The sequence below is a fragment of the Podarcis muralis genome, chromosome 9 (genome assembly GCF_964188315.1).
Source record: "Podarcis muralis chromosome 9, rPodMur119.hap1.1, whole genome shotgun sequence".
NCBI lineage: Eukaryota > Metazoa > Chordata > Lepidosauria > Squamata > Lacertidae > Podarcis > Podarcis muralis.
The window spans coordinates 59,946,767-59,970,653 of NC_135663.1; the positions used below are offsets into that span (position 1 = coordinate 59,946,767).

General features: G+C 42.1%; 1 protein-coding gene across 14 annotated transcripts in view; it reads right to left on the reverse strand.

Moving 5' to 3' along the window:
- The window catches only part of LOC114604708 (NF-X1-type zinc finger protein NFXL1), a 79,882-nt gene that overhangs the window by 30,528 nt on the left and 25,467 nt on the right, over positions 1-23,887 (reverse strand). For 12 of the 14 annotated variants that reach the window (XM_077934340.1, XM_077934341.1, XM_077934345.1 and 9 more), the window contains 13 exons: positions 23,181-23,290; positions 21,267-21,400; positions 18,549-18,727; positions 17,713-17,874; positions 17,432-17,532; positions 14,422-14,536; positions 13,975-14,099; positions 12,311-12,433; positions 8,505-8,595; positions 7,535-7,655; positions 5,404-5,563; positions 4,398-4,489; positions 2,995-3,016 (listed from right to left, as the gene is read on the reverse strand). In XM_077934340.1, the coding sequence (XP_077790466.1) occupies positions 2,995-3,016; positions 4,398-4,489; positions 5,404-5,563; positions 7,535-7,655; positions 8,505-8,595; positions 12,311-12,433; positions 13,975-14,099; positions 14,422-14,536; positions 17,432-17,532; positions 17,713-17,874; positions 18,549-18,727; positions 21,267-21,400; positions 23,181-23,290 (1,535 nt within the window). The remainder of the gene's footprint in view (positions 1-2,994; positions 3,017-4,397; positions 4,490-5,403; positions 5,564-7,534; positions 7,656-8,504; positions 8,596-12,310; positions 12,434-13,974; positions 14,100-14,421; positions 14,537-17,431; positions 17,533-17,712; positions 17,875-18,548; positions 18,728-21,266; positions 21,401-23,180; positions 23,291-23,887) is intronic. The other 2 variants (XM_077934349.1, XM_028745124.2) reach the window with 1 other exon arrangement.

Sequence of the window (23,887 nt, forward strand, 5' to 3'; positions counted from 1 at the left end):
GTAGTTAAAATGACATCAAGATAGCTTGAGTCCGGTGAAACACACAGGTTCTTTGGTAGGAGAAAAATAGGAGTAAGAAAGGTGTAAGTTTCACCTAAGGATGGAGACAGATCTGAGTAACAGCTGAATTTTATATTCTCTAATATGGATGGATGTTCCTTCTTCCCAACATCTGCAAGTGCAACCTGAACCCTGCCTTATACCTAACAGAGCCTGCTGCCTCCTCCCATCGTCCATTTTAAGACTATTTTCAGATGCAGACTCCATCAACAGCCAACTTTTTCCTCCCTTGTCTCAATCTGTTTACCATCTATCCCAATGAAAAATTCTGGAGAACTTGAAAGTTTACATTATATTGTCTGCCTAATAAACACATTGCCCTAACACAGATTTTGACATCTGTCTCATGAGTCAACACAGCTACCTTGACTTTCTCCACATGAATGGGGTAATACGACAAGACTAGTAGGTCCATATCAATCCACCCACACTTGTTTGAAGATGAGCTTGTACACAAATAGTATTCTCTGTAGCGGACCAATGTAGATTACAACACTTGCAGACCCACTAACGTGACATTTAGAATACTAGCCTTCTAAGTGGCCGGTCAATTACTTTCAGACTGTTCCATCTAAGCATTCGTTTCAAAGCATGGAGTATTACATGACTTGAACAAAGCACAAGAGGATAAATGTTTTGTTTGAGTCCTACACATTAGCTGATGAGATCTAACACATGATTTTAGAAGATGTTATAGCCACATGGCGTTCCTGAATTCACTTCCAGTAGAGCTTGAGGAAATCTACTGCCTAAGCCAATACTAGGTAAAGGTAAAGGGACCCCTGACCATTAGGTCCAGTCGTGACCGACTCTGGGGTTGCGGCGCTCATCTCGCTCTATTGGCCGAGGGAGTCAGCGTACAGCTTCCAGGTCATGTGGCCAGCATGACTAAGCCGCTTCTGGCGAACCACAGCAGCGCATGGAAACGCCGTTTACCTTCCCGCCGGAGCGGTACCTATTTATCTACTTGCACTTGACGTGCTTTCGAACTGCTAGGTTGGCAGGAGCAGGGACCAAGCAACAGGAGTTCACCCCGTCATGGGGATTCGAACCGCCGACCTTCTGATCGGCAAGCCCTAGGCTCTGTGGTTTAACCCACAGCGCCACCCGTGTCCAAGCCAATACTAGTTTGTATTACATAAACTTTCAGTTTTCTAAATTCCCCCAAGTCATCTGAAATCACATGGTCCACTGCTCAAAAGACTGTACAATTGTGCATAACTGTTAATGAGTTCACTTAAATTCATTTCTGTTACATTGGACTACTTGGAAGTCTAATAAATCACTCCTCCTAACAACTAATTGAGGTTGAGAGAGCTGCCGGCACTGTGGCCCAAATCAGGCAACTAAAAACAAAAGGGAAATATCAGCATGCTTGGGAAGAACCTTAAGGCTTGCACAAACACAACACACACATTTTTAGGGGGGGGTGATTGGATGTGGGGGTGGGAGGGGAGAGAGAAGAACGAAACATCAACCCTTACACAATCCATTAATCATGTGATTAATCAGGGTGAGAAAAGAGTGGGATGTCCTGATTGGAGGAAATACCTGGTTGGAACCCTGAACAGGAAACTCCATTAGGAAGGAGGATATACGGCAATGTTTTAGTGAGGTCCTCACTTTTTTATCACAATTATGGTTTAGCTGAAACTCAATCTTACATTCATATAGGCTAGGTCACCTGGCTTGCACAAACTACATTGTGCAGAAGCCAATAACGACTACTTCACCAGAACAAAAGCCTGTCAATCTCATTCTCATCACATAAATGCATTTCAAAAAGGGACCAGATTTTCATTTTAGCTGAACCATTCTGAGGTTTTGGCCTTTTTAAAGTTAAGACCTGTTTATATTTAATTTTACTGCTGAAATTGGTTTTATACTGTTAATTTTTCTTTTACCGTGCATATTGTACTTTAACCATTTTTATGTTAACTACTGAAAGAACCTAAGTTAGCAAAATATACTTAAAAAATTAGTTGCACTTTTATAAAGTTGCCTCAAGAAATTTCATTTATGTACACACATTTTTAGGCTTCAATAGCTATCACCACATCAGATTAAGCCGTGGTTCAAACTTGATACCATCTCTACGTTAACAATGAAAAAGTATAGATTTTCCCCAAAATTATTATTTTTCTAATGGGTTTGTTGTGCCTAGATGGTCAAGTCACTTCTCCTCTGCACAAAAACCATAAATCCACTCAGATCTTCATTGTTTTGTAACTTCCCATAGAAAATTATTACCATTGCTTAATTCAAGACAGTGTTCATGCTTGTTTTCATTTATACTACCAAATGTTAAAATAACTTCAGACAAAGCTCTCAGATCACCACAGGGCCTCACTGTGTAACATTCAGCTGAAAGTCATAACGTCCCTGCCTTACAATTCGAGCTCTCATATTCCACTTTAGGCATCATACTAGCGTAGGTGATAGTTAATATCAATTTACAAAACATATTTTGCAGATGTTCCTCAAACAGCCACAGAACGTATCAGGCCAGCGATATAAACTGCATGAGAAGAGATCGTTTAAACATTTCCAAACATTTTGGAAAAGCCATAAAATAGCAAGCGCTATAAAACCAGAGCTCATCCTAAATCATCCCAGTAAACACGAACAGAAGAGCATTTTGCCAGCATTCCACATTTCTTGAAACGCGATGTCAAAAGTTTAAAGTTTCATCAAGGTTAATAAGTAGTTCACTCTTATAAATTTCCTAAAACAATTTTGCAATAGTCTTGATAGAAATCCCAGCAGATCTCAAACGACAAAACAATTTGTCGCTTTCAAGGGGGAAAGCAGGATACTTCCATTTGCAAACGAACCTCATGGCAAACGCAAAGGCTTCATTTCGAAACCTCCGATTAAAACCAAATTATGCATTTTTCAGATTTACTCTGAAATATTACAGTTTTTATAACTCACCTCATGTTTCCCAAGGCATTGCCTGTAAATACACAAGAACAAAATAAAGGAAATAAATAAATATAAGGTCAAACAATTTGAATATCATTTCCTCAGTTAATCAACCACCTGAAATTCACTGGCCAATTAGAAGCTGCAAGTATGGCCATCAGAATGTGGCCATTTGTTACAACGTCAATTGAAAGAAAAGATGTGTTTTCTTCTAACAGTGAGCAATAGCTTTTACAGCACTAAGTAAATTGTACGTAGTGATGGTTGACCCAGTTACATTCCTAACTGGGCTCCCCACTCCAACCCCCAAAAAACCCCTGGAAGGTGGTCTCTCGATAACCAAGTATGAGCTCCCAGTTATGTCACTGGAAGCACAACAGGGTCTTATTTCACACCCAAACTCATTACATGGTGGCAGGCTCCAGTGTTGTAATTTCCTCTCCTCTTCCCAACTCCCTCAGGTGCAAGTACATCTGAGAAATTTAGAAAATTCTTATTTATTTACTTAGTCTACTTGTCCCTGGCATGCTACATAGACAGATGAAGGATTGGCCAGGGTTGCGGGGGGTGGGAGGGGGCTGACACAGTATGGTTTAAAGGCAAAGGAGGCCACCATGATGCTGTAGCTAAGCAGATCCAACTCTGGTCAGTATCTGGATGGGTGACCATCTGGGAACCACATGCGGGCTCCCTTGGGATATCTAACGGAAGAAAGGTACGATAAACGTAATAAAAATATATCTATTGTAGCTATCAGACAGATAAGCGAGCTGTTGGAGTGGTACTCTCTTTTGTTTAGTGAATAGGAAACTCTCAGATATACTTTGTGTGTATAAATATGCAACAAATGAAATTCACAGGTTGTGGGCAAAGTCCAGTAATGCTGAACTTTGCACACAACTTAGGCACTCTCAGACAGGCACAATCCACTGGGAAGTTCTTCTGCGCAAGCTCCACCAAGTCAACACGAACTCTGCTGGATTACCGTGAGCAAATTTTGCAGCTGACAGCCAAACATGTACAGTTGTACAGTTGTACCTTGGAATCCATTCCGGAAGTCTGTTTGACTTCCAAAACATTCGGAAACCAAAGTGCGGCTTCTGATTGGTTGCAGGAAGCTCCCCCATCGGACATTTGGCTTCCAAAAATAGTTCGCAAACCGGAACAATCACTTCTGGGTTTGTGGCTTTCGGAAGCCAAAACGTTTGAGAACTAAGCTATTTGAAAACCAAGGTATGACTGTACTAGGCTACGGATCTCCAACTGTTTAGTCTTTTTAACTGATCTGGCTTTACCTCTAGAAACAGCTTTAAAGAAAATGCATTTTGGTAACAGCAAGTCACAGCACAGGCAGGGCCATGCCACCCGAACACATAGAAATATGTCATTTCAAAGCATATTTTCATACTCACGTTGGAATAGGAACTTGACATGGAGGGCAAGGCAATGCTGTCTGAATAAATGTAGGCTCAGCTGACTGTTCCCAAGGGCCTGCTGGCTGATGCTGGGATGAAAGAAATTTGTTGTTATACAGCACATATTATAAAAGCTAACCATGCCTAGATGGTCTACCCCCAATCTCAACAAACATCCTTTACTTATTAGAACTCAACACACCACAACCATTAAAGTCGTGAAAACCAATCACCAGTTCTTAATGATAGCAGTACGGCTGTGTCAGGCAGTAAATAAGCAGATCAAACAAAAGGAGCATTCTTACCAGTTAGCTTTTTTAACAATCACAGCGAGAGACAAAGGAATGTATCTCTCTCCAGAAATGGCGTTGCTCCCAGTTAAGGTTTACCCCCTCCGTCCCCATTTATCTATGTCACTCCTACATCTGGTAATCTGAGTTTGTTGCCTCTGCGCTCTCTGTTCTATGACTCTCAAAGCCCATCTAGTCTTAGGTGAAGGGGGGTCAGGAATGCTGTCCAAGGACACTGAATCCTGCCAGCTGTCTCTCTCCTGGTGTTTCCTCTTCTAGCTGTTCCTCACCCAGTTTTTCCCCTCTGGATTATGCTCCTCTGCAAACCACTGTTCTAAATCAATACTGTCCTCCTGCCCTTGGGAAGGTTCAGAAAAAGGGGGGGGGGGCTCCCACAATTCCTCCTCAGTCCAGCCCCTGACAGGCTGTCACTTTTGGATGGGTTCTAGCAACATCTCAAGTGGGAAGATTATATGGAAGGGGATAATCACAGAATCATAGAGTTGGAAGGGACAGCGAGGATCATCTAGTCCAAGCCCCTTGCAATGCAGGAATCTTTTGCCCAAAGTGGGGCTTGAACCTCTGACCCTGAGATTAACAGTCTCTTGCTCTACCAGCTGAGCTATACCAACTGACTGATTCCTGTGGAACCAGCACACTTCTCCCTGAAAGTGGTGACACTGCTACGGGGAGCAATCACATGGTTCTCTCACCGATCCAGTCTGTTTTACAAGTGCTTCATCATGGCAAGGAGCAGGGCAGGAGTGGCCACACTTCTCAAAGGTTTTCTTGCAGGGCTGGCGGCAAGGGGGACAAGGGCCGAAGTGGCAGCTGTGTTTCTCTCGAGCAGCATGATGGCAGGTAGGTGGCTGCCTAAAATGAAAACAGGAACTGTCAATAATTGCGACAAAAACTGGTTTACAGTCATTTATTTAACAAAACAACTTACTAGAACAAAAGAGCTCTAAGTGGTTTACAACAGCCATATACACAGCTGCTTGCTTTGTGTATCCCTTTTCCAAACGTGTTATGCTCCAGTCATGATGGAATGAAAAGATATATAAGCATGTCACTATCCATATTATCTCCATAGAAAACCAAATTTTAAAAAATGGTTCCGTAACATTCATAATCAAGTAACCTCACTATGAAAATAACTCGTTTCTAGCGGGAGAAAAATAACTAATTTCTGGCTTAGGAGGCAGTAGCATCCAGAACAGCAGCAGGAGAACGAATCTTAGAGAACCGCAGAGGCTATAGCAGGGACTAGGTGAAACCTAGCCTACGTGGTAAACAGCAGCCAGCAAAGAAACTCTCTCCTCTGACAATGGCGATCGTATTTCACTACAGATTACTTAAAGAAAACAAATGAAAATAAAAGAAAGCAACAGACAAAACACACCGCTTCTCAATTGTTTTAAAATGAAAACAGTTATATTTAGCAAGCTTTAAACTTACAACCATATTTTCAACTAAGTGTAGGATTTGTTGGGACAGATTCAAACATGCTTGGTAGCTTGCCCACTCTATTAAATCACATGAGCTGGAGCATTCAGTCAAGGATGCACTTTTAACGCATGGATGCCAAGTCTGTGAGAGGGTAGCTCTTATTGAGTCTTTACTACAGTTATGAAGATGACTTCTCCCAGATACTAATAAAGCCCTCTCTCAGAAGCGGTACAAAGTTCATTTCAGGGCTTGCTTTTGACAGCTTGGATTATATTAGCATCAAACAGTTCAAATTGATGTTTTCCCTATTGCTATAGGCATGTTCTCTTATGTAGTCTTGGTGTGGCGTTGACACTATAGCCACATAAAGTTGTGCCCCAAGAGAATGCTTGAATTTGGACAAATAATCATAATCATAATCATTATTTATATGCCATCCATCTGACTGGGTTGCTCCAGCCACTCTGGGCGACTCCCAACAAAATATTAAAAACACAATAAAGCATCAACCATTAAAAACTTCCCTGAACAGGGCTGTCTTCAGATGTCTTCTGAAAGTCAAATAGTTGCTTATCTCCTTGACATCGGATGGAAGGGCGTTTCACAGGGAGGGCGCCACTACCGAGAAGGCTCTCTGCCTGGTTCCCTGTAGCTTCATGTCTCACAGTGAGGAAACAGTCAAGAAGACGTTCCTTCAGGTATACAAGGCCAAGGCCATCTAGGGCTCTAAAGGTCAATACCAAAACTTTGAATTGTGCTCGTAAACGAACTGGGAGCCAAAGTAGATTCTTTACACTGGTGGTTTTTCAGAGCTGGAATGAATAAGGTGCCTTGGAACTTTAGGGGTGCTTCTATTACTACGGGAATAATTCAGCTTTGGCACTAACAGCCTTACTTGTGTAGCTACCATACCACTTCCTGCTCAACCTGTATAACTGTAAATAAGCATATTATTATGAAAGCTTTAAATTCAATTGCTCCCTCTCCACTACAAAGGAAGCCGACCTTGACACTCCAACGCCCACCCCACTGTGCTGCAAGATACTAAGAGAAGCTTGCTTCAGGTTCTACTGCTCTTGTAAAACTATTTGGAACTCAAAGCAGCACCTTCCTATAGCAACACCAGCCTTTGAAACGCCTCTCAAGAGTTGCAAGTTGCAGTCTTACAGTGCACTGCATACTTCTTTCAAAACACTAAACTGTATTAATGTAGCTCCACCTGCTGCGAAGCCAATAATCTCAAAAGACCTAATTACGCCATTACAGAATTAGACCATTTCCAACACTAGTTTCGAAAGCTAGGGGACTTCCAAAGCGGTTTGCGATATCACACGGTGGTCTGATATTCAGGGGGAGTAAAAAATTATTTGCATTAGATTGCTATTTAATACTAACCTGCATGGTTCCTTGCACTTAGGAGCCTTGGTGGTACGTTCTCTACCACATGGCACTTTGAGAGCAGTTTTGCCGCAATTGCACTTCACATCTACAGTCTCGGGACATGGATAGCAGCTACCTACAATGAAGACAAGCAATACAAGTTGCCAACCTTGGAAAAACTTAACACATTTTTAAATGCAATCTACAACAGCAAAACTACTTTGCAATTAATTACCTGGATCTAAATAAGAAGTTATCAATTTAGTACAATTAAAATTAACAATGGTATTATGAATTCAGGAGGCATCGGTCTGGACAAACTCCACCCAGAGAACATGCTACTTATGTTCCCCGAATCTGTTTTGAATGTCAAAAGAGTTAACGCCTTTCTCTACTTTCTGAAAGGTCAGAAGTGAGCATCAGATTTCTGACATTTATAAGAAGCAATTTTTTTAAAAAAAGAAAAGAAATTACACTGCAAGGATGCAAACATTTCCCTTGCCCACACAAAGGCTCAACATTTGTATTTGAGTATGTCGGAACAAATATGAATATCCTTTCATAATATGAAAAATATGGAGTGGGTAGAACTGATAAAGCATATATAGCAAAGAAAAAGAATTTTTTATCACACTTTAGACAGAGGTGGACAACTGATTCATCCCCAAACAGTTCAAGTGCTCAAGAAGCCAAAGAGTAACCACTGATTATTTAATTCAAGGTATAATTTCTACCACCATGACTAGTGCTAATCAACATATTACACTCTGTTTTTATGAAAAAACATTAATGTCCTGGATTGGACCCTCAAATATATATCTAGGTTCAGAAATGCTATGATTTGAACAACATTAAAGCTATTGGCTGTAATCAGAGATTACAATATTCCTTTTTATAACAATTACCAACAAAGACCCAACTACATAAAGTTTAAAGTACCATTCAGGATGAAAGACTACAAGCAAGATTGCCTGCTCAGTCCTACCTCTGTGGCACACCGAAGGACACTTGTGATTCCGACATCCTAAAGTTCGTCCACATGCTTGATCACACGGTGGGCAATTTCCAGAACAACACTGAAACACACATGCAAGTGTTTTGAAGTACAGAAACTTTAGCTAAAGCAGCAAGCCTATGAATTACTTGGGAGTGATCCCCAATGAGTAAGCACACAAAGTGTAAGAAAACCATTAACGGTTTGTTTTTAAAATGATAAAGTGTCAAAGAAAAATAAACATGTTGAGATGTCCCTTTCTTAAGGAAGCGCCTTCAGAATATCCTTTGCCATTTTAAAGCATTTCAGCAGTTTCACGCAGGAAGATGGAGTGTTTGTCCATTTGAAAGCAGGGATAACAATTTTCTGACAAGAAACTGATAGGGGAGTCCCAAGTAAGGGCAGGTGGCAAGCAGAAGCTAAAAGCATAAAGCTGGATAGTCCAAATCTTGCCTGGGCTAATAACTAGCTAGTCATTGTTTCCCAGCTGTTTTTGGACTACAATTCCCATCGTCCCTAGCTAACATCACCAGTGGTCAGAGATGATGGGAATCGTAGTCTGAAAACAGCTGAAGTCCCAAGTTTGGGAAACACGGAGCCAGATGGTTTTGAGCTACTATTATTTTAACTTGAGCTCCCTAACTTCATTATGGTGGAAACACAGAGTTATGTCACAAGGGTGTTGTAAATATTACCAAGGTGATTCATGCCAAGCACCTCAACAGTCTAAGGGCTAAGTATTATTGTTAAGCATTTTGTTTGACCTGTGTATATTGTACAGTGGTACCTCGGGTTAAGAACTTAATTCATTCCGGAGATCTGTTCTTAAACTGAAGCACCACTTTAGCTAATGGGGCCTCTTGCTGCTGCTGCACCGCTGCTGTGCGATTTCTGTTCTCATCCTGAAGCAAAGTTCTTAACCCGAGGTACTATTTCTGGGTTAGCTGAGTTTGTAACTTGGAGCGTCTGTAACCCGAGGTACCACTGTACTCCAAAAAGACCTCACAGATTCTACATGCAGATCTACTAATCTGCTTCAACAATTCTACCTCACTAGCACCTACAGCACCTTCAAACAGGGGATTTTCAGTCTCAGCGCCATCACCTCCTGCTTGCTTTTGAAAAACCTCTTTAGTTTGGCCCTAACACAAAGCACACTGCTATATACAGCTCAATCTTTCTTAACTGTTTCACCACATTCCCTTCTATTCTTGGCCCAAAATGAAGACTTTGCTATTATTATTTTTATAGCACCGACAACTAAGCACCTGTTTTAGCATGGTTTTGATGAAACTGCAATTATATTTTGCATGTTACCTTGAATACATTTGAGTTAATCAGCTTCCTTTCTACCTCTAAAAACAGTTCTTCAAAAACCTGTAATCTCAGGCACATAAAAGACAAGGGGAGGAACAGGCTAACAAAGCTCAGTAAAACGGTTCATCTGAAAAAGGTTAGGAGTAAAAAAAAAAAAAGGAAAAAAAGGAAAAATTGAAGACGTCTCTTAAATATAACAAAGATAAGACAGAGTTAAGGACCAATAAGAGACCAGTGTTAAATGTTTTATTGTGAGCCATCCAGAAAGCACTATCATGGAGAGGGATACAAATATTGTAAATGAAATAAATGAGTAAGGAAAGTGCTCCAGGGAAAGGGGGTGGGAATAAATGGAATATAAAAAGGAATGCTCCAGCAAATAAAGCTTCCCAGCACCAACTACTTCACACTCCAAGTTTCTCCTCTATATTGGATTATTGGATTTGAACTACTAAATTCATTCAGCACCTAGAAAGAACATACTCCTGTTCTTCATTACTCCCCACTCCCTTGCTCCTTTAAGCCTTTGAAAGCTATTTCATCTCCGCCTGAAGGAAGATCATACATATCAGAGAACTAGTATATTTCTTTTCTCTGACTGCTCCAACAAGCTAGTCCAACAAGAATCGCTACTGCCACCTTCTGCAGGTATTTCACAGTGTAGGTGTTGTAAGAGCATCAGTTTTGAATTAGACCATTCTTAAATACAGTGGTACCTCTGGTTACATACGCTACAGGTTACATACGCCTCAGGTTACAGACTCCGCTAACCCAGAAATAGTACCTCGGGTTAAGAACTTTGCTTCAGGATGAGAACAGAAATTGTGCTCTGGCGGCGTGGCAGCAGTGGGAAGCCCCATTGGCTAAAGTGGTGCTTCATGTTAAGAACAGTTTCAGGTTAAGAACGGACCTCCAGAACGAATAAAGTACTTAACCCGAGGTACCACTGTAACCCGATTTCTTTCTCTGTGAGTAGAATGGCAATACTGTGGTATCTCGAGTTACATACGCTTCAGGTTACATACACTTCAGGTTACAGACTCCGCTAACCCAGAAATATTACCTTGGGTTAAGAACTTTGCTTCAGGATGAGAACAGAAATTGTGCTCCGGCGGCGTGGCAGCAGCAGGAGGCCCCATTAGCTAAAGTGGTGCTTCAGGTTAAGAACAGTTTCAGGTTAAGTACGGACCTCTGGAACAAATTAAGTACTTAACCTGAGGTACCATTGTACAGAAGAACAAAGAAATCCAATATATGTGGGGGCTTTTTCCCCCATAAAAGAACAGCAAAACAGCCGTCACAGGCCACATTCGCAAGTAATGCTAAGCCAAACCATGACTTGACGTGTGCTCCCAAGCAGGAGATGACAACCCTTTTGCTTCTTCCCAATCCTTTTAGCTCAACGCAGCATGGCAGCTAAGCAAAGGTTTGGCTTAGCAGTTGTCCGAACCTGAGCTAGTTGTTATACGCTCGAGCTTCCATAAGCATGAGTTACAGCTAAGGTTTGTTACTGTCTACAACTCATGGTTAAGGAGGAAAGAGCTTAACCACAAGTGCGGGTTTGGACAATGTGCTAAGTTAAACCTTGATTTGGTGCTGCTGAACTGAGTCCAAAGGACTACAGTAGTAAAGGTAAAGGGACCCCTGACCATTAGGTCCAGTCGTGGCCAACTATGGGGTTGTGGCGCTCATCTCGCTTTATTGGCCGGGTCATGTGGCCAGCATGACTAAGCTGCTTCAATGGCGAACCAGAGCAGCGCACGGAAATGCCGTTTACCTTCCCGCCAGAGTGGTACCTATTTATCTACTTGCACTTTGAGGTGCTTTCGAACTGCTAGGTTGGCAGGAGCAGGGACCGAGCAACAGGAGCTCACCCTGTCGCAGGGATTCGAACCGCCAACCTTCTGATTGGCAAGTCCTAAGCTCTGTGGTTTAACCCACAGTGCCACCCGCGTCCCTAAGTCAAACCTTGACTTAGCTGCTGAACTGAGCCCAAAGGACTACATTGGTACCTCAGGTCAAGTACTTAATTAGTTCCGGAGGTCCGTTCTTAACCTGAAACTGTTCTTAACCTGAAGCACCACTTTAGCTAAGGGGGTCTCCCACTGCTGCCAAAGCACAATTACTGTTCTCATCCTGAAGCAAGGTTCTTAACCTGAGGTACTATTTCTGGGTTAGTGGAGTCTGTAACCTGAAACGTTATGTAACCCGAGGTACCACTGTATAGCGATATGAAGCTGGTGCAAGCTCCTCTCTTGAGCCAGTATGTTTGCCAGGTCTCAGTAAGCCATAGTTTGCGCTTAGTGTGATGTGCAAGCCAGGCCACTGCAAGCTGAAAACCGCTGTGGCTTTCTCAGCTGCTCCCACATGCTTACAGGCTGTGTGTCTCAGAAACAGAAGCATTTTTGGAAGTTGAACCAAACTTTTCCAAATAACTCTAGCTACAAAAGGATGGCGATGCATCCTCAATACCTACTCACCTTCCTCTTGCACTGGTGTTTTTGACAGTCCCGGATTTTGGCACACTTTGTTTCACAAAGGTATGGCTTATGGCAGGGCATCTGTTTCGTATGCTTTCCACAGCGGCACTGCTTTTCAACTTCCTGTTAAGATACACATGGAGGAAAACTAAAGCTAGGAGTTGTATGTTCAGCATGTTAAAATTATTTCCATACCAAAAAAATGCATAGAACTCATCACAGATTAGAATTCAGGAGGGGGGGGGGGAGTAGCATATAAAAGAATTCAATGGTGGAAATGCATAGAAGAGTCTAGCATGCTGTGTGACAAGAGGCCGGAAAGAAACTCTTTCACAGGCTAGAGCTTCTGGGAATAACTAGGAATAACTAGAATCAAAAAGACGTGGCAGATGAAAGTGATCGACTGCATGGAACTGGCAGAAATGACTGGCAGAATTCGAGATCAGGGAGAAGAGACGGTGAAAGAAGATTGGAAGAAATTTAAAGACTATTTACAGAAATATTGCAAAATTAATGAATGTTAGAATGATGTTGGATTGAGGTTGTGGTTCTAGCTGTAAAGGTTAAAAGAATATGAAAAAGATTGGATTTTTTAATAGATCAAAATTTAAGGTTATTATAATATATATTTAGATTAAAGATTAGGATGTAAGAAGGAGGGAAAGAAATTGCTGAACGAAATAAATTTGAATTGGAATACAAAAAAGAGAGGTATGAGGAGGTCCGGGAAACAAGTAAATGAAAGATAAGTGATAAAAAGTTGGAATTGTTTTTAACAGCTTTTTATTTTTGTATTTTTTCTTTTTCATTTTGTAATAATGCGAAAATCTTAATAAATATTTACAAAAAAAAAAAAAAAAGAATCAAAAAGATGGGGCACATCCTCATAGAAACAACAACTTAATTTGACCTGACCTCAGGAAAACTGTTTACCTTCTCATCTGTTTGTATGAACTAGGCCTAAGAAGAGACAGTAGAAAATGCAAAAGGAAAGAAACATGAGATGGTTGGGAAGGCCACCATTTTCAGAAGGGGAAGAAACTGTAGTTTAGAATATGCCTTTTCAAGCAAGTAGCAGCCAAAATGATGATACAAGCCTATACCATCAGAAAAAGGAAACTTAAGAGGTAGAGGAGCAAGCAGAGGTTGAAATTAGGGGCAGCAGCTACCAGTGGACCTGCAGAACATGGAATCTCGCAATGTTAGAACTATCCAAGTGGATGACAGACTTTGGGAAAGTTTACCTTTCCTGCCTCGGTTGTTACAATCATCAAGCTTATTCTGAAGGACACTCTTCAATGGGATTGTTTAAGGCAAGGACATTTTGAATCCTCACAACAAAAAGCAGATAAGCCTATAAAAACAGGCCACATTGAAGCATGTTCCCACACATAAATCCAAGCCAATACAGGAACTTTATCTATTCCCCAGATTTGAAGGCAGAAGCTAGGGGTTGTGGTAGCTTGTTTTTTTGGTTGAGGACACAAAGCAGTGGAGACAGCATGTTTCCTGAGCTCAGAGAGGGAGAGGACAGCTAAAAGAAGAAACATATCTTTATTTTCTCTGCCTCAAGGAAGCTCATTGGAGATAAAGTCCTTCAGAAGTCCTGAAATAATGGAAAGTTATTCAAAAACATGTGACCGAACTGGAAGAGAAATGCTAACCTGTCTACAGATTTCACAGGGGCCTCGGTGGCAGCGCTGGGAACATCTATGAATCCCACAGTCAAGAGCTTTGTCACAACTGTCTCCACATGTGGGCACATCCTCCGTACACGGTAAAGAAAATTCTAAGTCAAAACAAAACAGCAAAGCTTCTGTCATTTATTATACGCAACTGAAAAATGAAAGCTACATTTTTGTGTCTGTTGTTTCATGAAAATAAGGCCTTACATCAAGAAAAGGAGTTACAGTTTTTATATAATGGGCCCAATTTAATTAAGCTAGGCAGGTCTTGTGTCTAACCTCATTCTGGGCAAACTTTAAATTTAACAAAAGTCTACTATTGTATTACTTTGACTTGTATTTGAATGCAGTTTAGATTTTAGGAAGCTTAGCTATATTGGTGAACTGGATGCATGCTAGATGGGCAGAAAAGAAACACATTCTTACTTGACTTTCCACATGGACAACTCCTTTTGCCAGATCGGGGACACTCTCCACAAGAGCCAGCATGACAAATCTGTTCACAGGCATGATAACCACAAGGCAATGTTTTGCCACACACCTGTTGGGAAAACACATACAGCACATGCAAGTGAGGAATTTAACAAAGCAACGAAATACAAAAATCCAATGGAATGCAAGAAAGAAAAAGGTGATCGCTCCCCGAATTCCATATTAATAAAAAGGAATACGTGAACTCTTCCTGAACCATATTGTTATAAGAATTAAACATCTTTTGGAGCAAAGCTTTGTTCAAGTTACATCAGCCTTATTCAGCAAGAAAAGATGACAAGCAATTACAGACTGGCCATATTCCAGCAGTATGCTAAGCCACAATTTAGTGCAATGTGTATCTGTCAGCTGTGAGCGTGAAAGTTCACTCTTCCTTCTTTTATGGCTAGGAGCAGTTTGGAAGCTTTTACTTAACCACGGTTTGTAGTTTCATCAGAACCAACAAACTCTGGAATAAATCAGCTTGGAGGCATGGAAGCTTCCGAACTCAAAGTTCACTGAACCTCATTCCAGTTTCTTCCGGTCACACCAAACTATGGTTTAGTGCAGGCATGTCCAAAGTCCAGCCCGGGGGCCAAATCCAGCCCCCTGGTCAATTTAATCCGCCCCCCCCAAGCAATTCTGAGAAATGAGTCTGTTGTGCTGTTATTCCCAAAGGAATAAGTCCGCCAACGACTTTAATCCTTAAAAAAAGCACTGCAACTTTAGGTGAAAATCCTCTAAAAAAGCTCAACATTTGGCCCTCTTTGAAAAAGTTTGGACACCACTGGTTTAGTATGATGTTTTTTATTATGATGTTTGGCCACTGAGGGTAATTTTTTTGCAAAAAAATAAATGAATCATGCAGCTTTCATATTTCACTAGTGAAGCTGTCATCATTGTAACAGCTCAGGGAGGGAACTGTAGACTGCAAATGTAAAATGCACCTGAGCTCTACAGGCAGAGAACTGCACTGTACACACAGCCCTTTGCAGAGGCTCTTTCTGCAAAGGCAAGACTGTTCACTGCCATGGACAGTACGACCAAAATTATTTATTTATTATTCAACAAAAGTAATACAGCACAAAGATATAAACTAAAACTTTCAAACTCTCAGGGGGGAAAGCCTACTAGGAGCCCTCCTCTTGTTTCGTAACAAGTACAGCAAAAAGGAAAATTTCTGCAGGTGATGCTTGCTATGCCAAGGCCGAGAGCAGCTGAATGTGCTGAAATTTCCCCGTCCTTCATGTGTAACCATGCCACGAAGGAGACAACAGAAAAAGAGAGAGATGTTTATTTTCGCATTTTTATGCCATAAAACAAGCAAGTCTAGGCCCTCAAAGGGGCTTTGAGACTTATAAATATTGGGTTACATCTAATGACGTCCCTCTGCTGACAGAAGGCTCTTTGATTCAGTGGATACTTCAGTCAGTCAGCATAACAGGGAGGGAGGTCATTTTCACCAATTCCTTTCCCCTCAGCAGCTGCATATCACCGTCCGCAACTCTTGAACAGAACTGGGTTCATGTGTGGGAAGCTGCAGAGGGGGAGGAAGATCAACAAAGAAGATGATGCTTCTTCGTGTGCTGATGACGGAAGCCTCCACTGGATCAAGGAGCGTTCCGTCAACAAGAGGGCACTGCTGAATGCAACTGACTGTATTTTGTAATAACCACTGCGTCAAACGCACGCTAAACAAGGAATTATTGGGCTCTCTTGTAAAACCTTTTATTCATAGCCACTTGCATAAAATGTGGCCGCAGACTCTAGTCTAGAAGCTATGGCATGGATCCAGAACTGCTCTAGAAGAAGCTGAAGGTTCTTCTGGTCACAGAGGGCAGCCTCCCAATTTCTCCTTCCCAACGAAGAAGTACCCTACACCATCTGAAGTAATCCCCATTCCCTGAGTAATAGGGTTCTCGAGGGGTGGGGGTGGGATCAACAGGGAGCTGTGGTGATGGGGAAGTGCCAGGAAAGCTCCAGCGCATAGCATGGATACCTTTGGGATCCACGTGTAGCAGCACATGCAACCACAGCAACACAAAGTGGCTGCAGCACAGAAGCGATGATTCAGACAACCAGCACACCTACACCCCAGCCTGTAATCCCAGCTGAGTTGCAAGCCTGCTGGTAGGTCTGCTGCTAACCATAAAGGTAAAGTGGTAAAGAGACCCCTGACAGTTAGGTCCAATCACAAACGACTCTGGGGTTGTGGCGCTCATCTCACTTTATTGGCCAAGGGAGCCAGCGTACAGCTTCCGGGTCATGTGGCCAGCATGACTAAGCCGCTTCTGGCGAACCAGAGCAGTGTACAGAAACACCGTTTACCTTCCCGCTGCAGCGGTACCTATTTATCTACTTGCACTTTGACGTGCTTTTGAACTGCTAGGTTGGCAGGAGCAGGGACCGAGCAACGGGAGCTCACCCGTCGCAGGGATTTAAACCGCTGACCTTCCAATCGGCAAGCCCTAGGCTCTGTGGTTTAGACCACATACGGTCATGTTAAAAAGGAAGGTGCTCTTTGAACTCTGTGGTTTTACCTATCAGGACATAATAACAACCACCTGCTCCTTAGCAGGTCTTAAAATAAGGTAAATACAACCTCTGATGAACAACACATGGCGTATTACACCCCATCATGATTTAACATAAATAAAGCCATAATGGAGAAGCCATGTGTGAAAAACTAAGCACACCCAACTGCTTGCACAGGAATGAAGAGGCTCAGTGGGCAGACAGGTGCTGAAAACAAATTTCCTTGCTTAATTGTATAAAGTGGGACCAAAATTGCTGTTTTTCCAAATGACGCCATTAATCCCATATGCTTCTTCATGTTAACCCATAAGATTTCTTGCTAGAGGTTGGCGCGGGGAACAGAGTCACCGCTGGTATCACCCGCCACCCTTCTTATATAACGAAACCCTATATCTGATGACAAAACATGGCAACATTTAAGGAAACTTACCTGATCGCACTGCCATACAGGACTTGCACAAAGCCTCTCTGCTACTTGTCTACCGCAGATGCAAGCTTGTTTACTGACTCTTGGACAGGGCTGGCAGTCTCCTAAAGGTAAGGCAGAGTTAAATATTAGAATATAGCTTGGACAGAGATTGTTTTAATTTCTTCACCCACTGGGGAGGACAGGGCACAAGCGGGAGTGTTAGAAGAGGAGAGGGAGAAAACTGATCCTGCTGACAAAAATGAGAGTCAACCTGAAATAACATCCAACACAGAAACATCTACCTGGATGACAAGGTTTCTCACAGTTGTGCTGTCCACAAGGCAGCTTTCGCCCACAGGGCAGCTGACATGACCACTCTTTGGTACTGCATCTTCGTGGCACAGGCTTAGCCTTCTTGCAGTAGCAGGTTATTGTGACCATCTTTGGACAAGGCGGGCAAGGACCTAGAAATAAGAAAAAGAAAGGTTATCACAGAAATGATATTCCAGCACAGAACATCCGAGTTGTCGAGTCAGAATCAACAGGGACTGGGGAGACCTTGGTTCAAATACCCCCTCTGTCCTGAAATTTGCTGGTTAACTTAGGGCAGCCTAAGCGACTTCACAAAGCTATTGTGATGACGCATTGAGAAATCCATGTGTGAGATTGTATTATATTGTATTTAGTATGTGCATGTTAGTTATACAGAAAGTAGTGGCTAGTATCCCAAAGCTTTCACTCATTGGCAACTTTTTAATGTGCCACCTGATGTAAAAATTCAGTTCACTCTCACATAACCATATTAGTAACCATATTACATTTTTAAATTTGCACTGCCCTAGGTTTTTAATTACAGTCATACCTTGGTTTTGGAACAGCTTAGTTCCTGAATGTTTTGGCTCCCGAACGCCGAAAACCTGAAAGTTACTGTTCTGGTTTGCAAACTATTTTTGGAAGCCGAACGTCTGACGGGGCATCCGCGGCTTCCGATTGGCTGCAGGAGCTTCCTGCAGCCAATCAGAAGCTGCACTTGGGTTTCCAAACATTTTGGAAGTTGAATGGACTTCCAGAACAAGTTCCATTCGACTTCCAGGGTACCACTGTATAGCTTACGTACAGCTACATTAACATCACATACCTGGGTGACAAAGTAGCAGGCACCTGTGTCCACAGGGAGGCTTGAAATCTCTTTCACATACTTGGCCACAGGAATGTGGAACTAGCCAGGGATCAAGTGGCGGGTCCTCTACCTTTCTGCAGTAGCAGTAGTAGCGAGTGGGAGTCTCCGATCGCTTGTACTCAAATCTGCACTTTGGACTGAAAGATCAGAGGAAAAATTCACGGAGACTTTGGTAAAGTTCAGCTGAAGTATACGACTTTACTACAACCGCAACAGTGATGCAGCCACAATTATGGATGCTAAATGCCAAGTCAAAGTCCAGTGTTTACCAACAATGAAAAAACAACAACAGTGACACTATAACATCAACCATTAGCAACTGAAATAGATTTATTTATTTACCGGATTTTTTACACTGCCTTTCAAAAAAAGGTTTCAAGGAAATTTACAGAGATGCATGTAAAAACATAATATTAAAAATACAGGTTCCATCCAAATGCATTCTTAAATGAATAGCTCAGTCAGTAGAGCACGAGACTCTTAATCTCAGGGTCATGCATTTGAGAGCCACGTTGTGCAAAAGATTCCTGCACTGCAGTGGCTTGGACTAGATGGCCAAGTCCAACTCTACACTTCTATGATCCTAAGTCAAAGCAGCATTAAATAGAGAAAACGGTTTAAGCAGCCCCAGAGAATAAAACCAGCATAAGCACCAGCTGAACCTCTCTGGGGAAAGAGTTCTACAGAGAAGGCACCGCAATCATTTTCCCTGGCTGCCAGCTGCCTCACTTAGCATATTGTCTTAGTTAATGGAAGCTTGACATGGAAGCAGGTGTCCCTTCAGGTAGCTAGGTCAAAGCCATGTAGGGATTTCAAAAGTGAAGCCCTTGAGTTGTGTTTTGCAACAGACTGGAAGCCAATGGAGTTCTTTCAATATCTATGAGATGTTTTCCCAGCAACTGGTCCTTGTTCCTATCACAGCAGCTCTATTCTGGACTGAAAACTTCAAGAACAGTCCCATATAACAATAAAAGGTAAGGGGGTAAAGGGATCCCTGACCATTAGGTCCAGTCGTGACCAACTCTGGGGTTGCGGCGCTTATCTCACTTTCTTGGCTGAGGGAGCCGGCGTACAGCTTCCGGGTCATGTGGCCAGCATGACAAAGCCGCTTCTGGCGAACCAGAGCAGCACACGGAAATGCCGTTTACCTTCCCGCCGGAGTGGTACCTATTTATCTACTTGCACTTTGACGTGCTTTCGAACTGCTAGGTTGGCAGAAGCAGGGACCGAGCAATGGGAGCTCACCCTGTCGCGGGGATTCGAACTGCCGACCTTCTGATTGGCAAGTCCTAGGCTCTGTGGTTTAACCCACAACGCCACCTGCATCCCCATATAACAATAGTCTAACAATAAAGTTACCAACCCATGTATGATAGTTGTCAGGCTCTCTCTATCCCAAAGAGGTTGCCTAAGCTGGTGAAAAGCACTCTGCACCACTAAGGTCACTTGGGCCTCCAGTGATATAACAGGATGCAGAGATATCCATCCCAAGGGGAGGAAGCCAAACACTATTTCTTCAAAAAATAAAAATAAACCACCCACTCAAAAGAACCGCTGTCTTGCTCAGTGTATGGACATCCATCCATATTGTACCAAAGTAAGACTTTTTTGTGATACTTCAACTAACATTATGATTACAACTGTACACTGAATGAAGAGGTTAGAGATCAAAATTCTCACAGGGAAATTTCACATTTCCACTCTGCTGCTGCTGTGCAACTGCTTAACCCTAAGCACCACTCAAAAGAACAAAACAGGGTCACATTTGCCATTAAACAAGGCTAGAGGAGAAAAGAATTGAGGTCAAAACTCAAGGGAAGATCAAAAGGGCAGATTATACCAACCAGGGTAGCAAAGAGAAGGAAGAAATCAGGCTTCCTGTCCTCAGACATTATTTTATTTTTGGTCATGTTATGTTTCAACAGGAGCATTTCCCCAGCTTAATAATAATAATAATAATAATAATAATAATAATAAATTTTATTTATATCCCGCCCTCCCCAGCCGAAGCTGGGCTCAGGGCGGCTAACAACAATCAAAATAATCCGACATTCTAAAACATTCATTATAAAATTAATTAAATCAAATTAAATTAAAATCAAATTAATGGCAACCATCAAGCCAAATTCTGTGCAGATTGTCGATTGCCAGAGGAGGGGGTCAGGCTGCGCCCTGACCAAAGGCCTGGTGGAACAGCTCTGTCTTGCAGGCCCTGCGGAAGGATGTCAGGTCCTGCAGGGCCCTAGTCTCTTGTGACAGAGTGTTCCACCAGATTGGAGCCGCGACCGAGAAGGCCCTGGCTCTAGTTGAGCCAGCCTAACCTCTTTGGTAAAGCTGTATATACTAAAAGTTCTTGAAACAGAGAACCTTCATCTGAGCAAATGGTGTGGGATTAAACTGATTTACAATGTTTTAAGTTCACCCATTACTACTTAAACGTGTTTAACTTTAGTTGGCTGTGCTCACAGAGCAGCCAAGTCCTCCGTCACGGAGATGGTATTTTGCATGCACACAACACCAACTTACCCTGGGATTGCTAAAGAGACTTAAATGCAAAGGAATTTTTTCATTAAATGCAACATTAGAGCACACATTTTACAGCTGTCTGGCTCTTCTTTTAAGTACTGTTTTCCCACCACATAAAGGAGCTTTCAAAATAAAACCGTAAAAGCCTACCAAGGCCATGGATAATCCCTCTTTCCGAAATCATCATCTGTCAGTGGAGAAGATATTAGAAAAAGGCTATCCTTAGCCCACTTCTGAATGCAAGGCATGTGAAATATGCAGAAACATCCAGAACAGCTCCAGACCTAGAAGGCAGATAAAGATGTTTCAAAGGCCTTTCCAAGTAAACATGCTGATTTGGCGTATAAAATTCAACACACATATGCAACAATCCTCCTCTCCCACTGCTGCAAAAAAACTAAGGTGAATATTGGGTTTTATTTATTTTGCTATGTCCTGATGTAGATCCTGTTATCAGGCTGTGTAAAGCAGCCATTTTATTTATTAAAAAAATGATTGTTAGCGTATTTACATGAATGCTCTGCTGAATCTAATGCGCACCCTAACTTTCGCAATGTAATTTGGCCAAAAAAGGTGCACATTACATTCAAATAAATACGGTGGTATCCCCACTACAGGGTCTGTTATAGAGTTTAAACAAATGGAGCACTGACTTATTGGTAGTTTTTTAAAAATGTGGTCAAATCATGACAGACACAATTTCACAATTTCTGTATTTCACAACAATCCACACTATAGTTTACCAAGACCACGTGGCCATACTGACTCCTGGAGAGCATCTTGAGCCCACTGTGTTCATCAGAGTGTTGGTGCTGACCTTTAAAGCCCTAAATGGCCTCGGTCCTGTATACGTGAAGGGGCATCTCCACCCCCATCATTCAGCCTGGACGGTGAGTTCCAGCTCCAAGGGCCTTCTAGTGGTTCCCTCACTACGAGAAGTGAGGTTACAGGAACCAGGCAGAGTGCCTTGCACCTTCTAGAATGCACGCCCCCAGGTGTCAAGGAGATAAATAACTATACAACTTTTAGAAGACACCTGAAGGCAGCTCTCTATAGGGAAGTTTTTAATATTTGATGTTTTATTATGCTTTTGTATTTGTTGGAAGCTGCCCAGAGTCGCTGGGGTTACCCAGTCAGGTGGACAGGGTACAAATAATATAATTATTAATGATGATGATTATTATCATTAAGCATAGTGCAATGAAGCAGATAAGCCAAGGTTTGGCTTAGTGTGTCATCCAAACACAGGATTGTGGTTAAGGTCTCTCCTCCTTAGCCATTAACCAGAGGACAAACCTTGGTACAGGCAGTGGTTAAGGAGGAAATACCTTAACCACGATCCTAGGTTCAGATGACACACTAAACCAATCTTGCATTGCACTAAAAAGACCAGGAGAGGAGCCTTTCTGGGAGCCAACACATTCTCAAAGTCCTGGTAAGCCATAGTTTGCTTTACTGTGATGTGCAAACAAGCTCAGAGTGCAAGAAAGGTAAGTATCTCTTCTCCCATCTGTCCTTCAAAGAAGTCACTCTTCCTTGGACCTGACCCCTTTCAGAGTATGCTTGTCCTGGCTAGGATCCATCCCATTCCGAGCAAGAGTGCACAAGTGAGAGAGTGCTGAAGGCCAGAGCTTGACTGATGATTTCAACACGTGGCAATTTTAGTGTCAGAAGTGGTAATTTCAATTGTACCACTAGCTCTTACTGTGGTTTTTTAGGTGGGGGAGGGGGGATGTGTTGATGATTCCCTAAATAAATGTAACGGGATGCAGAGAACAGTTGGATTTCTGCAACTGGACCCAATTCAGGCAGTCAAAGTAATAAAACAAAATTACTTTTTCATGCCCAGCCACAATACAAATGTCTGAAAAATGAGAGGCTTTTGATCACTTTCTGAAGCTATCAACATCATTTTGAAAGGAATTCCAAAGATGAAGTGACAGCGCAGTCGAAAGCATACTTCTTTATATGCCCTCTCTAACTGAAGAGCAAATACATTCCAACTAAACAGCAAATGTTGAAGAAGTGGTAATGTTACAATACTCTATAGTGTAAGATGCTTACCGCTTGGTTTCTCTTAATTGAAGCAATACATATCAAGCACGTCATTGCCCCAGACTGAAAAGCATCATTCATGTACTGCCTTGTGCGTTCCAGTTCACTTGCATCTCCATCTTTGAACAAGACAGGAAGACAATTTTGTTTTTTGTACAAAGCAGTAGTCAGTACTATTTTATCCTAATGTTAGAGGACCAGCGCCAAAGGATAAATCAAAAGCTTATTTGTGAAGCTGTTTATTTCCATGTAAAACAAAATGCCACGCTAACATTTACTGATGGTCTGAAATGGAAACCATACATGAATCAAGGCCATACCTCTCTAAACCCCAAAATATAATGACTACTAAGAGACTAATGTCTGTGGGAAGACTGTTTCGTAATCAGGGGACTATCAAAGAGTAGGTCCTTTTCAAAGTTTCAGTCACCCAAATCTCCAGTGAATCTCAACTCACAGGCTGAATGATACAGGGAGAAGGGCTCCCTCTGTTAACTAGGTCCCAAGCCATTTAGGCTTGAATTAGGCTTGGTAGTGAATAGGCAACCAGTGCAGATCTTTTAAGAACAGTGTTATATGGTCTCCTACAGCTGCTGTATTTACTGTTGCACATTACTTTTGTGACAGATTGAGCTATATTTCTGAGCATACATACATACATACTGTATGGTTCCTATAATATAAACATTCATTAACGTGTTACTACTCCAATTATA